The sequence below is a fragment of the Rhinolophus ferrumequinum genome, chromosome 4 (assembly GCF_004115265.2).
Source record: "Rhinolophus ferrumequinum isolate MPI-CBG mRhiFer1 chromosome 4, mRhiFer1_v1.p, whole genome shotgun sequence".
Classification (NCBI taxonomy): Eukaryota; Metazoa; Chordata; class Mammalia; order Chiroptera; family Rhinolophidae; genus Rhinolophus; species Rhinolophus ferrumequinum.
Window position 1 is genome coordinate 26,705,918 of NC_046287.1, and position 17,003 is coordinate 26,722,920.

At 39.0% G+C, this 17,003-nt stretch overlaps 1 protein-coding gene and 1 pseudogene across 7 annotated transcripts in view; one reads left to right on the forward strand and one right to left on the reverse strand.

Annotated features, from left to right (window-relative positions):
* TBC1D4 (TBC1 domain family member 4) overlaps window positions 1-8,301 on the reverse strand; it is a 177,212-nt gene extending 168,911 nt beyond the window's left edge. For 3 of the 7 annotated variants that reach the window (XM_033103901.1, XM_033103900.1, XM_033103898.1), the window contains exon 1: window positions 7,399-8,279. In XM_033103901.1, coding sequence (XP_032959792.1) covers window positions 7,399-7,896 — 498 coding nt within the window. In that variant the 5' untranslated portion in view covers window positions 7,897-8,279. Of the gene's footprint in view, window positions 1-7,398 lie in introns of all 7 variants that reach the window. The other 4 variants (XM_033103903.1, XM_033103902.1, XM_033103899.1 and 1 more) reach the window with 2 other exon arrangements.
* Window positions 8,302-14,677: 6,376 nt separating this feature from the next.
* LOC117021120 (V-type proton ATPase subunit E 1-like) lies at window positions 14,678-15,869 on the forward strand (annotated as a pseudogene).
* Window positions 15,870-17,003: the final 1,134 nt, after the last annotated feature.

The following is a 17,003-nucleotide window of genomic DNA, read 5'->3' on the forward strand; positions in this document are numbered from 1 at the left end:
CACTCTTTGAAGACCACCAATGCCTACGGCCGAACTCTTTCAATATTGTGCACTACCTGTTTGATTGAGTTTCTTGATTAAGTTCCAGTTATGAAAGCTGGTCTTCCCTCTTCTGAGAAATGACATGGGGTCTGGTCCTTGTCCCTGCCTGTTGGCTCCTTCCAAGGCTGTTGACCATTGGATGCTGGTTTTATTTTAGCTTTCATATGGATTTTGCAAAGACCTGTTAGCATGAACACGGCCTAGTGGTGGTAGTAGGCAGGACCTTCTATATTCATTCATAATTCTTTTATCTAATTTGAAGCAGGTTCAGATCTCTGTCTAGTTTCTAATAACAATGCTAAAGCAATGTGAAAATGGATGGTATTATAATCTATTACTTGACAGCCCTTTATATCCTAAACCTTTTCCAGTGGTTTAAGAAAAGTTAACTGATCAGCTTCTCCAGCCTAACAAATCATACAGACTTTTTACTTCCCATTAAAACCAAAGTACATACTGCCATAACTATATCCAAGCATGCATTCAGCATTAATTATGATTTTACAAATTTAATAAGTATATTTAGCTGTGGAGAATTTCAATATAAAAACAAGGAAAAGTGAACAAATACTGCATGATCTCACTTATATATGGAATATAAAAAATCAAACTCATAAATACAGAGAGTAGAATGGTGGTTGCCGGGGGCTTGCAGATGGGAGAAAGGGGGAGATGTTGGTCAAAGGGTACCAACTGGGGCCAGCCCGGTGGCTCAGGCGGTTAGAGCTCCATGCTCCTAACTCCGAAGGCTGCCAGTTCGATTCCCACATGGGCCAGTGGGCTCTCAACCACAAGGTTGCCAGTTCAACTCCTCGAGTCCTGCAAGGTATGGTGGGCAGTGCCCCCTGCAAATAAGATTGAACATGGCACCTTGAGCTGAGCTGCCACTGAACTCCCGGATGGCTCAGTTGGTTGGCATGGGTCCTCTCAACCACAAGGTTGCTGGTTTGACTCCCGCAAGGGATGGTGGGCTGTGCCCCCTGCAACTAGAAAACAGCAACTGGACCTGGAGCTGAGCTGCGCCCTCCACAACTAAGACTGAAAGGACAACAACTTGACTTGGAAAAAAAGGGCTGGAAGTACACACTGTTCTCCTTCCCCAATAAAATCTTTAAAAAAAAAAAAAAAAAGGGTACCAACTGTCAGTTTCAGTTATGCAGAATAAGTAAGTTCTGAAGAGCTAATGTACAGACAGCATACTGACTATAGTTAACAATACTACATTGCATATTTGAAGTTTGCTAAAAGAGAAGATCTTAAGTTTTCTCACCACAAAAATAAAAATGATAACCTTGCGAGGTGATGGATGCATTAATTAGCTTGATTGTGGTAATTATTTCATTTGATACGTATATCCAAACATCACATTGCACCCTTAAGCATATACAATTGTTATTTGTTAATTATGCCTCAGTAAAGCTAGAAAAATATAAAACTATCATGTTAAAAAAAAGAGTGGGAAAAAAATGATAGCATAAAAATTTATAACACTAACAACTAAAAAATTTTTCAACAACTGCATTCTAGAGTAGCAGATGAGAAACTTTACACTCTGTCTTCCTGGACTGGAATCTGCTTGTATTATTACAAGACTTTTGTCCTCGGGGAAATAACTTAACTTTTCAATACCTCAGTTTTCTCATCTATAAAATGGGTGGATAAGGAGTACTCTACACACTTACTATAAAAATAAAATGTGATAACCTAGGAAATGCACTAAGGGCAGTGACATCATCCAGCAAGAGCTCAATGTTAACTTTTAAGGAAATGCATTAAAAAGCTACTTAGATAAATATCACATAACAACTTTAGTCTAAAAAGCCAATGACATCCTTAGTTGATGATTCCCAATGAGTTATTAAATTTGTGTTCATATTTTATGTAGATGATATTTCAAGCAAAATCCTTTCTTGGTCAATAACTGAATATGCTATTACATTAAATTATATTTAATCTGTCATTCATTTTACAAGGAACTATATATCTAAGTAAATGCATGTTGACTTTATTCAGACATACCAACATAGCTCAAATGAAATGGAACTCTAAAAACAACTATCCAGATGCTTTTAAAGGGCAAAGGCCCTGAGGTTGTTTTTTAAAGGAGTAAACAGAATTGTTTGCAATAATTATTCAAAATGGCCATCATCAAACTGTCAAATATTTATTTCTTTTTGCCTGATTCTCTTAATAACCAGTACATCAAACTTGCTGAATGCTGTTATTTCTCTAGATGCAAATAAAGCTTTAATTTTTGCAAAAACTTATCATGACATAACATTAGGATACATTCCCCCAAAATTCTTTATTCCAATTTCCAGAACTTCAAACTTTTGCTGGAAAAGTGAAGTTCTCTTTCAATATATGGATAGTCTTTTGATGCCTAGCAGAATAATGTCTATCAAGGGTAGTAGATATGCAAAGTTATTAAGCTAGAAAAATGAAGTTTCATAAAAACCTTTTGTAGTTAGATATTATTCCTCATCACATTCACCTTGAACTTTCAAGGCTGAGAACGATTGCAAAAATAACCAAGGGAACAGAATGGTCATAAAATCAACCAACCACATGAACAAAATCACTGAGAGCAGTCGTTCTCAAACAGTGGTTCCCAGACAAGTAGTCTGAACAAGACCAGGGAACTTCTTAGCATCAGAAAGTGAGGGTGGGGTCCAGCAATCTGTTTTATCAAGCGCTCCAGGTGATTCTGACACACAGTTAAGTTTGAAAACCTCTGGTTTATGATAAACTGAACAACCTCAATCTTTATTACAACTTTCCCTCAAAACTCGGTAGTTCTGGACATACATTTTTATCTTTCCTCCAGATACCACAATCAAGATTCTACTATTGAGGCAGGGTACATGAACAGAAAACAAAAAAATTAGTATAGCAAACATGAGGAGAAAGAGGTCTACCCGTCCAGAATAGCACAAACTACTCAGAAAGCAGAGCGAGAGAACTGAGAACTTCCAGATTCCTATTTCTCTAGTTTCCTGACTAATATATTCCCAAAGCCACTGACCATCAACTATGAGGAAGAACTGAGAAATAACCTTTTGGAAATAGATCAACAATAATTAAGTTGAAAATTGGTTACCTGAATAAAGCTCACAAAATACTAATACTTTAAGAGGAACAAAAAACTACAAATTTAGGGAACTGAGATCTGGAAAAAACTGGTGTCAAGCTCATTTTTAATTTGAAGAATACGGTTTGTAAAATCTCTTTGAAAGCACATTCTTGAAAGCTTCTAGAAATATATACATAAACAAAGTCAGTGAAAATTATAGCAGTCATGTTTTTCTTTTAAATGATTGCTTATTCTATAATTATGATATGTAATTTTCATGCTAAGCGTCTCATGCAAATGATAATTAACACTTTTAACTCTTATAGTGTTTATAAACACTAACAACATTTTTTTTAATTTGGTAAAACATACATAACATAAAAGAATTTCTGCTTTCTAAAAGGGGAATTGAGATCATGCTATATGGCCTCTTTCTGAAAGTAAAACAGATAAATATTTGAAGAATTTTAGTGATCCATCTTAGATCTTAGGTACAGAAACAGATATTCTGGGATCCCCAACCAGTTTTAAGTCTACAACTTAATTTATGCCAGTGGGATTCTTAAAAGTATGCAGAGTTAAGCACTTTTACTAGTTCAAATATCCAAGTCTGGCTGAAATGTGCGAAGGCTGACATTCTTCCTGTGCAAGACTACACACGCTGGAGGAAACGGGAACCGTTCTGTGTTAGCATATATTTGATCTGGAATTGGTTGGTTTGCTCCTGACCCCCTCATTCTTAGCACCTGGGAAAAACAGCTCTGCCTTTGCCCATTCTGGCTGAGCCCTGCTCCAGACACACATCCTTAAGTTGACTGTGATCCCCCAGTAAGGTCTGGAGCCAGAGGGCATATCACTGTGGCAACTCCCCAAAACAGACCCAAGCTACTAGCACAGTGCTTTCAACTCTGAGGTCACAGGTAGATCCACCCCCGCAAAAAGATGTGGGTAGATATTCTGTAAAACACTCTCATTTTATACATAGAAACCACTCTGATTCTGTCTCCGCCTCAGTGGCTCAGCAAGAACACAAACTTTGCCATTTAACTGTACGTCCGGATTTGCCCGAAATGATCTAGGTGTGCACTTGTTATGCTTGTGTAATTATTAGTGGTGCCCCCTTTCTCCAGAAAACCCGTCCCAGACTAAAGAATAAGTTATATAGTAAATGACATAGTCATCCTACAGACAGGCCCGTTTCAGAGAAGGGACAGGCATGAGGGACAAACCAGAGGCAAGTTTATTTGGCTGTGTTCGCAGGCCCACTGCTTCCACACTTTGTTCCGTGACTGTGAAAAACACTTAGGAGATTCTCTTAATGATCTTAAAAGTTCAACTAAATACTTCTCCACTTCAAATGTAGAACCCAGGGGCCAAGTGAACAGCAGATCTTTTTCCTTCTGATTTCAAGGGTGCCCAGGACCATACAGAGCCTATTCTACATGAAGTATACTGTTATGCTAATAATGTGATGAATCCATCCCTTTAATTAATGATGACAAATCATCACTTCTGGGAATTTCACTTATAAATGCTTCCCCAAAAATGGTCCTATTGTGCACTACTAGGAGAGCTCATTGAGTGAATTCAGAAATTCAGAAGGAAACGTGGCAAACAGCACACAGTGTCTGATGTCTACTCTTGTTCACTCAACAAATATTAATACCAAAAATTAAAAGAAGTAGTACTTATATCTCTAAAGCCAACCCTCAGATGTGTTTTGTTTGGCCCAGATAAGATTCTTAAATGTTTAACATATTTTCTAATACTTTAAAATGTGGACTCATTCATAAAAATCCAGGTTTCCACTTGGTTTCTTGGGCAATCAGAAGCTCTGGCAACACTGGGCTGGTATCCTGTTAATGCAATTTCGAATTGGAGCTGAGTAGCACCTTAAGAAAGGACACCCACTATCTAGTCCTCCAAGGTTCTCACTCAACCCTCTTCCCAGGCATTCGTTTGTAACCCCTGATTTATGGCTGGAGATAATCCTTAGGCGACATCTGGACTTTCAAATTAACAGACAGGAATCCATGTCTTTAGATCAAAGACTCAACTGGGAAATGGCAATAAACAGATTTGTTTGTTTGTTTGTTTGTTTTAATCAAAAAGTCATATGGCTTCCACTGACCCTACAGGACCAAAAGGGGGAAATGAACTTAAGCATATTATTATTTGTAAAGCAATAGCACGTTCAGCCTCTAATACCTAAATATAGAAGGTGTCAAGAAAATGTATACACATTTTATGAAAGGAAAAAACTATATTAAAATTGTAATACTCAATATATACCAATAACGAAAGATGAATACAAGTCATGTGTACATATATTTTTTGGCACCTCTGGTATATAATGAAGGTAAATGAAAGGGGATGATTTTAATAGATCTACCAAAGAGTCCAGGAGGGACTCACAACCAGTGTGGAGAATTCAAGGTGCCATGACTCATAAACAAACTTTAACCATCAATAAAATTATCAATGATGTGTCATGTATTAGATCTCAAGGGAAAAAAAACAAAAACAAAAAACTAACATAAACCACCAAGAATCATGAAATGTTCCTTAACGTCCTGAAAAAATGCAATTTTTGTCCTCCTTACTGACAGAATCAAAAACAGGGATAACTTTCAGAAATAAAAAGCACGCTGCACTCCAATTTCAACATAGGTGAAAGATTTTAAAAAATAAGTTTTGAACAAATAAGCATAAAATGAAGTTCATTTTACTGATGTTTAGGATCTTAAGATAAATTTTAATAAAGTGTCTTACCATAAATATAATAGTGGTCATATAAGTTAAAATTGCTCTCTTCTCATTGGGAGTTGTGAGTGTGAAGATATTAAACTAGTTTACAAAGTAACTGATTAAATCTAATACAGTGAGCTTTTATTTTCTTCAGTTACAGGCCTTTTGTGAGAAACTACTAGACAAACTGAAAGTCTATTACAGATATGAGAATAATGAATTTTGTTAATTAAAGCCTTATTTATACCCTGTTTCCCCGAAAATAAGACCTAGCCAGACAATCAGCTCTAATGCGTCATTTGGTGCAAAAATTAATATAAGACCCAGTGTTTTATATTATACTATACTATACTATACTATATTATATTATATTACATAAGACCCGGTCTTATAGTAAAATAAGACTGGGTTTTATATTAATTTTTGCTCCAAAAGACGCATTAGAGCTGATTGTCCGGCTAGGTCTTATTTTCCGGGAAACACGGTAGGATATTTTTCTCATCTAGTAATTTCCCAGCTACCAGCAGAACAGTCACATGGTGCAACTGAAACTTTATATTTAGACACTTTTTCAAAAGAATCTATAGTACTATGCAAACATTAAATAACTACTTTTATAATAGCATTTTGGAGGCTTTTGATACACAAAAACTCTTCACACATTTTCCAAACCTGTTTTCAAAGACATAATCAGTGTGGCAGAGTTTTGTTTAGATTCCTCACTCCCTTAGGTAAAGGACTGCGCCTGTTTTTAAGGAAGTGAAAATCCACTGTTTGGTAACAGACATCCGATTTAGTAAACTCTGGAGAAGTGATACTAGAAAAGAGATTTCGACTTCTCCTATACCGCTGATTTTTAAGTCACCGAAGTAGATACTGATTGTCTCGAATTCGTGTATAAAAAAACTATTTTTAAAAAAAAGGGGCTTTCCACTCAACATTTAAATGTAGATTCGTACTTTGCCGACAATCTGACGTCTAGGTAGTAAGGTTTCCTAAGCCCCGCTCCGAAACAGCCTCCCAGACCTCAGACCTGCAGGTGCTGCAGTAACTAGGACACGACCCTCCAAATGGGTTATGAGGTAGGGCTCCACCAAGACGGTGAGTGCGTGCAGGGCCTCTAGAAACCCAACCCTCTCCCGCATTCCCTCTTAAACACACACATGCATTCACGCAAGGCCCAGGCCAGGCATGCCATCTCCAATCACACCCCAGACACCGCGATCTTCCCGGGACGCATGCTGCTCCTCGCATCCTTCCAGGGCTCGCCCGCTTCTCCAAGGTCCCGGACCACTCTCAGCTCCCTCCCTGTCCCCTGCTCCTGCGCGACGTCGGGTCCCACCCGCCCGTGAACACTAACTCCAAGACTCAGGGTCTGAGGAGCGGGACCAGCGGACGCTCAGACGCGCCACGTGGAGTGCGCGCGCCAGCAGCCCGACCAGTCGGTCCTCACTGTGAGGTCCCTGCGCCTCCAGCCCTGCTCCTCCTCCAGGGTTCGCCGGACCCTCCCCCGCGCCGCCGAGCAGCCGTCTTGCCTGATTGGGGTCTGTGGCGCGGAAAACATGGCAAGCCATCTGCGATTCGGGATCGTCGGGCTGGGCCTTGATCAGGTAGGCAAAGTAGGTGAGATCGTGGCTGTTGTGGATGAAGCGCGAGATGTGCTGCGCCTTGTGCTCGAAAATGAACACGGCCGGGTTGGGCTGCGCGGCCGTGGGGCCAGAACCCCCTGTCGCCCCGGGGCCTGGCGCGGGGACGCAGCGTAGAAAGGGCGCACTGAGTACCAAAAGCACCTCACGGGCCGCCTGCGCCCCGCAGCTGCCGGTCTCGGGCTTCTGGCTACGCCGACGGATCTCGGCCATGAGCCAGGGCAGCATGGGCAGCGTGGTCCTTCGGTCCAGGCACGACCCCCCCACGTACCACAGCCGGAACCTCTTGTCGCCCGGCTTCCCCGGGCCCGGCTGCGCAGGGGCGCCCGGCTCGGGTTCCAGGGGGTGCGGGAACGGCTCATCCTGAATGCAGCTGGGGGGCTCCATAACTCGCGCCTCACGAGGGCACCGAGGCACCGGAGAGGCGCGCCGCGCCCCCAACTCCCGCGCTGAAGGTGCCGCCGAAACTGTGCCAACTGCCGCAACGGGCCCCTGCGCCCGCCTCGGCGCGACCCCGAACTCCGCGCTTCAGCGGCCCTGCCCCATGCGGCACTTTCCCGGACGCGGCGGGGAAGCTCCGGGCACCAAGGCTGCGCCCGGCAGCTGGACTGGCAGGAGAGAGAGAGTTAAATCGTCATCCTCCTTCCTCGGGCTCGTGCATAGAGGCCAGACTTCCCTCTTCCTCCACCGCGGCTCAGGGTCAGAGGACAACGCTGAGGGCCCCGCGCCACCGCCGGTGGCCGCCTGCTCCAGCGCTGCAGAGCCGCTGCGGCCGCCCGCTTGCTTTGGGCAGGCACTGGGAACCTGGGCGGGGAATGGGCCGTGGGCGGGAGGGGGTGACTGGGGGCGGAGCTGACTCCTACCAGGGTGACCGGCTGTCACCTGGAAGGTCGGGGCCGTAGGGCTACGGGGTGGTCAGCCTTCGGGAAGGGCCAGCAAGAACTATTCGAACGGAAAATAAAAACAAAACGTGGCTTCGCGGGGGCCGCTCCTCCTCCGGTGGCCACAGCCCAGCTTGCTGCTCCTCCTCCAACTGTTCCCGTCCCTCCCTCGCTCCTTCCTTCCTTCCAGGCTGCTTCTTGAATCGTGCAGCCACCCCGCCTCCCGTTCGGCGAGCGGAGAGCGTCGCCTATGAAAGCATATCTGTGAAGTCCCCCCCTTCTCCAGCCCCTGTCCCAGCCCGCCCTCCAATGCGTCCCCGGGGCGGCAGTCCTGCCCCTGGCTTGGGCACAGCCCGGACCATGTGGGACTCTCCAGGTTCGCCGGGATCTCGGTCCTCTCCTGGGCATCTCTGCTGCCCCCTGGGGAGGGGGACGCTCTCAATAGGGCGCTGAGTTTTTTTGGGTTTTGTTTCATTTGATTTTCATTATTTATTTAGTTTTATTTATTATTTTTTATTACTAATGGTTTCAATCCCTTTTAAAGATTGCATAATAATGTCTGAATCTTCCTAGTAATCTCAAACAGTACTCGTGTTTTAAATCATAGTATGACTTAAAATAAAATATTTCAATTCCAATTTCACTTTAAAATATAACACTGTATAAGAAATATGAATCTTCCTAGCTCTTAACTGCAGCCATCTTCTTAAAATATGGGAAAACTATCTTTTATTAATTATATATATCCATTCATAACTAATGTAGAGATATTTCACTCTTTTATAAGTAGTGATATCTATTTCTGCGGAACTGAAAAAATTGGGAGGACAAATTGATCATTCTAATTTTAAAACAGAAAGAGAAGTATTTATTCATTTTAGCAAATTAAACTCGTGACTTCTCTTTTAATCTGACTGAATTATAATTAAGAATCAGATAAGAGATCAACAAAATTGATGGGAAAGACACCGAAATTTCCTAAGTTTCTCCAACGTTTACGGGAAGAACGAAACCCAGATTTCTCATTGTTGTCAGTTTAATGGTATTCTGACTTTCTATAAAGTCCTGGGACTATATTGTATTCTACTTATGTAAGATCACTATGATCAACTGCCATTATTTCTATACTGAATTTCTAAGTGCACCCTGATGGCTCTCTTGTGGATAAACATCTAAGGTCTAAGATGGAGACATTAATTGCTTAGGTTTAAACATTTGGTTAACCACTCCCCCACACCTTTGTGCAAAATAGACACATGTCTTCAACAAGCAGTGAAAAGTTCTTGGAATGTAGACTGAAACCTTCCAGAACCCTACCTACCAGAAACTCTCATACAGATCCCATTTCTCTAGGCCACATACCTAAGTTCTATAAGAGAAAGGAAAGAACAAAGATCTGGGGAGAGCATGGAAGTCTTGTCGGCTCTACCAAATCAACCAGCTTTGGAGCAAGGATTGAATTTGGAGCCCCAGCAGGCCTGTTCCCATTGGTAAAAGAAAGTGAAGCAATAAACAGCTTTCACTTATTGACAGAAAAACAGAAGAAATGTTTTTTATTACATGACATCCTAAATGTGATTACTTCCTGTGCCAGAATGCTCTTAGCCCTTTCTTTGTAACTTTTTGTGATATTTATCTTACAATGCATTAATAAGCATTATTACTGTTTACCAATGCCTGATCCTGTCTGCATCCTGACACATGGGAAGATAGGTCTTCCCTGCACTCTTCAAGTTAGGCACAGTCATAAGGCTTGTTTTGGGGGTGAAATGTAAGCAGAAGCAACTTGGATCGCATTTTAAGTAGAAGCATTTAGCTAACAGCAGTCAAGGCTCCAGCCTATCTTGCTTTCCAGCCCTACTCTTACCCTCCATCGGTCATCATAGAAGCAACAGGTCCACACGGAAGTTCCTTAGAATCAAAGCAGCCCAGAATGCTGAGCCAACACACGGATGACAGTTGTCCTGGAGAAACTCCCACGTGCACAGCACATTCTTATGAGTAACAATTAAACATTTTTGTTCTATTGAACCACTGAGATTGTAGAGTTGTTTGCTACCTTGTTGTTAATCTATCCTACTGAATAAATTTATTATATAATATTTAATGTAATATGTTATATAGTATATAATTTGTTTTATTATCATTTATACATTTGACTTACTACGTGCATGAACTAGATGGTAAGCTATTGGTTTCTTACAACTGTTGTATCACCTGCAGAACCTTAGAGAATAGCATACACATAAAACGTGCTCAATTATATACTTGATCACTTGAATTTGGAAAAACATAAAAGGACAAGATATAATTTAAAGATGTTTGGTAGATATTACACACAATATGCTGGTCTATGATGTTTACTAAATGGTGGGGCCATAAGTCAACCTCTGACCCCAAACCCTTCCACACTCCCTTTCCCCAAAAAATGAACCAAAGAATATGGTCATGGAAAAGATTTCCAACAATCTGCAAAAAATATCTCCTGAATAGTCTCATGATCACCTCTACCTATAATATCCAAAAGTGAACACATACTTTAAAAAAAAGTGCTCCTCTAAATCCCAACTTAAATTAATGGTGTCGGCATGAATTAGAAGTTGCAACATCCAGTCAAATCCTAGTTTAAAAATGTATACTATATGATAAACATGAGGGCCTGAGATGCTAGTGTGGTGGTACAAGACTACAAAGGATTGTTGAAATCTCTAAGCTTGTTTCTAAGTGTGTCCTCTTCCCCCTCCTTCTCTTCTTTTCTCCCTCCCTCCCTCCCATTCTGTGCCCCTCAACATCTACTTTTCTTCCCTGCTTAAAATTCTCTAGATAAGGATATATTTCCTAAAAACTCAAAGCAAAAATTTTTCTGGTCTTATATTTGCTGCTCCTCTCTCCCCCACTCTCTCTTCCAGACAAGCTCCCCATTCTCAAATGTATTATACATCTATTGTCTTAATGGGGCATCATAGACTTCTTTGTCTGCCCGATTGCACTTGCTTCCGACCACCCCACAACTTGAATTTCCCCATCCTTCACTACTTAAATATTTGTTCATTGTTCAAGACCCAACTCAAAAGGTATCTCTTCTGTGAAGATATTTCTTACTTCCCCAGTCAGAGTTAGTTGTCCTCTCTTCTTTGATCTTTAAAAAAAATAAAAAAACAAAACACATTCCACTATTAGAGCTGTTATCGCATTTTTTATAATTATTGGGTGATTTGTCTGTGTTACCCACTACAGAAAGAGCATCTTGAGAAAAAGGATTGTTTGTTTTGTGCCATATTTTCTACAGCAGGAAGCACAGTAGCTGACACTTAATAGGGTCTTAATATTGAGTGAAAGGAGTTGAATTGAATAAATAGCAAATTCGAATTGAAGAAACCAAAGATTAAGAGGGTAGTTTTAATATCACAGAGGTGATAGACCAAATTATTTAATTAGCTATTTTCAGGAAAACATACTAAATACATCCACCAATTAATTATAAAATATTAGAAAATCATAGACTGTCTCCTATAAATTGTGATGGAGTTCTGACTGCAGATGGCAAACAGAACACAAGCATTTGTGACTGAATGAAATATAGAAATAATAACAGGGTTTCCCCCTATTGTCCATGTTCCCTAACCAGGGCAGCTAGGACACAGCATCTTCACTGCTCCAGGGAAAGGATGACGCAGCAGAGCACATATAACAAAAGAGTCTATTCTTAGCTTTCAGATTTCAAAAGCTAAGGACCTGACGAAGGCAAAAGATTTAGAATATATTTATCTGCTCTAGGAGTTAGTTTCTCTTGCTGTAGATACTAATGAAAGTTTTCTCAAACTTGGGAGATGGAGACAAAGATGGAGGGAAAAAATAAGGGATAACTACTAGAAAACCAGGCATACAATGTATGACTTTCAAACCAGTAGAATATTGATCTATCTTATGGAAAAGGAAAAGGAATAAAAATACAAAAAGAAATGAAAGAAAACAAAAATAAAATGTGATAAATAGAAAACTTAAAATAGTTGGCGAAAGTAACTCCAAATAGTAACTATAATAAATGTAAATTAGTTACTCTAACTAACCAAAAATAAAGAGTTAAAGATCCTGAATGTGTTGTTTACAGAGTCACTTTTAAAACAAAAGGATATAGAAAGAGTGGAAACAAATAGAATAAAATGTATCAGGCACATATGAATAAAAAGAAAGCTAGGCTAGTAGTTTCAATATCAGATTAAGTAGAATTTAAGGTTAATGAAGGGGGTTATGAAGAAATATTTACCAGTAAAAGTATTAAGGAGATAATATTATTTTTAAACACATAGACACTAAATAAATTTCTCCCAAATACATAAAACAATAAGTAAAAGAATGACAGGAAAAGTGAATACATCAACATTTTTAGTTGGTGATTTTAACATATAATTCTCAGATACTGTAAGATTAAATAAACTAATTATAATCAAATTTATAAACTTCAATAACATGATTATATCTATATATAATCATGTATGTATATATCTATCTATATATCTATATATATCTATCTATATCTATCTATCTATGTAGGTAGAGATATAAATAGAAAGATAGATAGATAGATAGATAGATAGATAGATAGATAGATAGATAGATAGATAGATAGATAGATAGATACCAATAGATAGATAGATATCCAATGAATAGATGAACAGAGAATACAAAATTATGCCTAGGACTACAAAGTTAAAAGTAGGAAACGGTGCCAATGGAACCAAGTGGGAGGCAGTGCCCACAGAACCTGTAGTTGAGGAGGGACATGGCTGCTGCCAGAGTATGGCACGGAGCAGGGAAGGGACAGAGAAGAAATACCCTGGCCTTGCTGTCCTTTGCTACATCTCGTGCAGGTCTTCTCCCATTGGACAAGCCAAAGGGGCACAGGTGACAATGTCTCATAAAGCAAGGGAGACAAAGGCAGAAAACATACCTGGATGAACAAATGGAGAATAACTTGCACAGGTTTTAGAGTAAAGGAGATTTAATAATATTTATAAATCAGATATCATAAATGCACAAAGAATAGATAGCACTAGCCAGGTGGGGTGAAGGCCATGTTCAATTTACCTATAGAGGTGTCGTATCTCATAAATACAAATTACTGGACTGTTTTCCAAGAAAGACAAAAAAACTTTTCTGTGCTTTCAGTTTTAATTACAAAGGTATTTTATCACCATTATCTCCTTTGGATGGAGATAATTAACTCAAGGCAATAGATACTGCTAAGTTTGGGTTTTTTTATGTTTATTATGATAATGCATTTATGAACTACATCAATATTGCATGAAATTGTATCTGTCAGATTGTTTATTGTTAAGAATTGACTCTTATACATCTACATTGTAATATGTACCCGGCATTTTGATGACCAAGATACTAACTATAAAACTAATGACATCGTTATGTCATTCCACTGGTATTTAATTGGCATGAAATGGATTGTTAATCAAGATCCATTAGCACATTTATTTTGTCTTTCTCTTTATTTAAACAAGACAAGCTTTGCAATTCCAACAACTACATGTTTAAAAACAATGTCAACTATTTTTCTTACATCATATGATAATTACAATCTTAGGAACTGATGACAGCAACCATAGAGTGCTGGCAATGAGAAGGAAAGATTGCTTAGGAAACCCTAAGGAACATCAACATTTAAGGGAAATACAAACCAAAATGAAGCTTGCAAAAAGACTGAGAAGGATGAACCAGAGACATAGGAAGATTGTGTCATGGAAACCCAGTGAAAAAAGAAGTGATCCATATTTTAAAGTGCACAGTGAAAGCACTTGCAGTGAGAGACATAAGAGCAGAAGCTAGAATGTTGTGGGTTGTAGAATGAATGAGACACGGATATTTGAAAATACTAAGCATAGACAATGTTTTAGAGATGCTTGACTTTGAAGTAAGATAGGCTAGTAGATGAAGAAGGGAGTGAGATGGGTGGAAGGAGGGATTTTTTTCAGTTTGGTTTGGCTTAGTTTTTAAATGGGAAAGAACATTGAGCATGGTTAAACACTATAGGGAAGGAATCAGTATTGGAACTTGTTGGAACTACTCCATTATAAGAGTGTTGGAAAATTATTTTCAAAATAAGGAATAGAAAAAAATTGTAAATAAATGTCATACAAAATTATAAGTAAAAGAACCCACAAACCATGATGAAAAAACTTTAGAAAGAAACACCAACGAATTGTGAAACTGTAAAATCTAATATTTCAAAACAAGCTAACAGACATGAAGGAAAATATAGAAGCCATGAAAGAATACCATAAATCAACATTAGAAAAACTCAAAAATTGCAAAACCAGAATCTGAGGTTATAAAGCAAGTAAGCCAAGGTCTTTGCTGAGTTTCTGTCTGCCACCTCTTTCGTCTGTCCCTTCAAACATCCACTTCAGCCCATTATTCTTAGGCCAGCTTTGTCTTCGCAAAGGCCCTCAGCAATGTGGACATGCTGGCTTCCACTGAAAGAAGCCACTGAGAATGCAGAAGAAATAGAGGCAAAGGCAATGTAAAACATAAGAAAGGTTGTCTTGTGCAAACAAAAAGACTGAACATTATGGAATATTATGAAAAGGAAGAAATGCAGGTTATGCAGCAGAGGGAAATTTAAATGTCCAACTTGATGAAGCAAGCAAGTTCAAAAGTCCTCTGAACCAGAAATAACCTGATTACCAACCAAGTGAAGCAAAACAGACACTCAAGCAAGGTGGTATAAAATACAACCAGGCACTGGGTGCTGGAAACACTGGTCCTCCAGGATTTGTGCTAGTTGCTGTAGCCCCGAATGACGGTTCATTGCAGGAATCAGGACCACCTTCTGGTAAAAGCCAAAGTGCAAAAAGTTATCCCGACATACAAAATTGCCAATCAAAGATGCTGATGTCTAAATTGATCAACAGGCCTACCTATCTGAGTAAATAGCTGTCAGTGTTGCAATCCATGACAGAGATCATAAAATACAGGTTTGCAATACTCTAAAAAGCCAGCTGGATCTCATAGTTCAGGAATGATGTCAGAAGTATGGTGAGCTTGTTTGGCGCAAATACCAACAGAAAGTTTTTGGAGTAAGTCTTTGGGAGGTAGAGTTTACTCCACTGCCATACAACTATAACATAAAAGCTTCTGATATTTGAAAAGACAAGATTTTCTATGTCACCTCCTCTTTGATGTTCTGATATTGTATTATATTTATCAATGGAATACCTCTTCTGTAACTATTGCCTTTGTTCTAATCATTAACATCAGGAGAAAGGTTCACTTGAACAAACAGGAACGTCCCTCTAATTCTAGAAGTCACACAGCTTCCAGAGGTTTCGAGTGTGAGGTAGAGGGCATCAGGCGAGGACTGTATGAATTTCACTCAGACTTCTGCTCTTTCTCTGCCTCCAGATATGTATCGAATGTAGAGCATTTGAAGTACTTTGAAATGTCTGCTCTTTTGATTTAATACGAATATGCGTATGAAGCATTCATTATTGCAGTAGTAACTTCACTGTTATCTATTTGGGTCTAGGAGTTTTCCTCATTTTTAAATGTGCTTTATTTAGTGAAACAAAAAGTTGATGAGGGGAAAAAATGAGGGAACTCAGGATATAATATTTAAAATTTTAAAGAAGCATAAACACGAAGGAACACAGGAACAAGTAAAAATAAGAAATAATGTCTTAAAAGAAACAGAAGATTAAAAGGAGGAAATGTTAAAATTCAAAAAGAATGAAGAAAGAGGTGAAAAGGATTTGAAAGTGATAGATACAGAAGATAGTCAAAGTTCCTACAGATGTATACTAGGTGAGTACCCAAAGAAGAGAACCAAATCAATGGCACAGAACAAATATTAAAAGCCTAGAACCTAAGAAAATTTTCTTGAAGTAAAAAAAAAAAAAAAAAAAAACCTTAATAATATATATTGAAAAGCACACTGTGTACCTGTAAAAACTGACCCAAAATAACCAACACCAAGACTTATTCTAGTAAAACTGAGGAATTGTAAAGAAAAATCTTTAAATATTCATTTTGTATCTAAATGAAAAAAAAAATCATTTATAGGGGAAATGATATCAAATTGTTATCAGAGCTTTCTACAACAACCCCTTTGTGGTTGAAGAAAATAGAGTGACATATTTAACATTCAAAGCAAGAAAATGTGACCTAAGAGTTTTATACCAATGCAAACTGATATTCAAGTATAAAGAACATACACAAACTGTTGTGAACATTCATTAAAGCAGGCAGGTACTACTCAGCTCTAGCCAATTATTGGCACTGGAGAATGTAGGCAGAGTGTTTTAGGGTCTTCAGATTTGTGAAGGACTCTCAAGTTAAAGATAAAAACATTGTGGAGACCAAAAGAGTATTTCAATTCAACAACTAGATGTGTAATCTCTTAAATTGAGGCTAAAGACAACCTCTATTTATCTATTCATTTAATATTCAGTTATATTGTTTAAAGTTTTAACAATGAGAGCATAATTTATAATAAGGCTTATTAAAAAGATTACCACTTGATTTCATTACTTTGCAACTTTATTCATGTTTCACGTAGAGCATAATTCCTGCCTTCAGATGTACACCACGACTTGAGGGTTT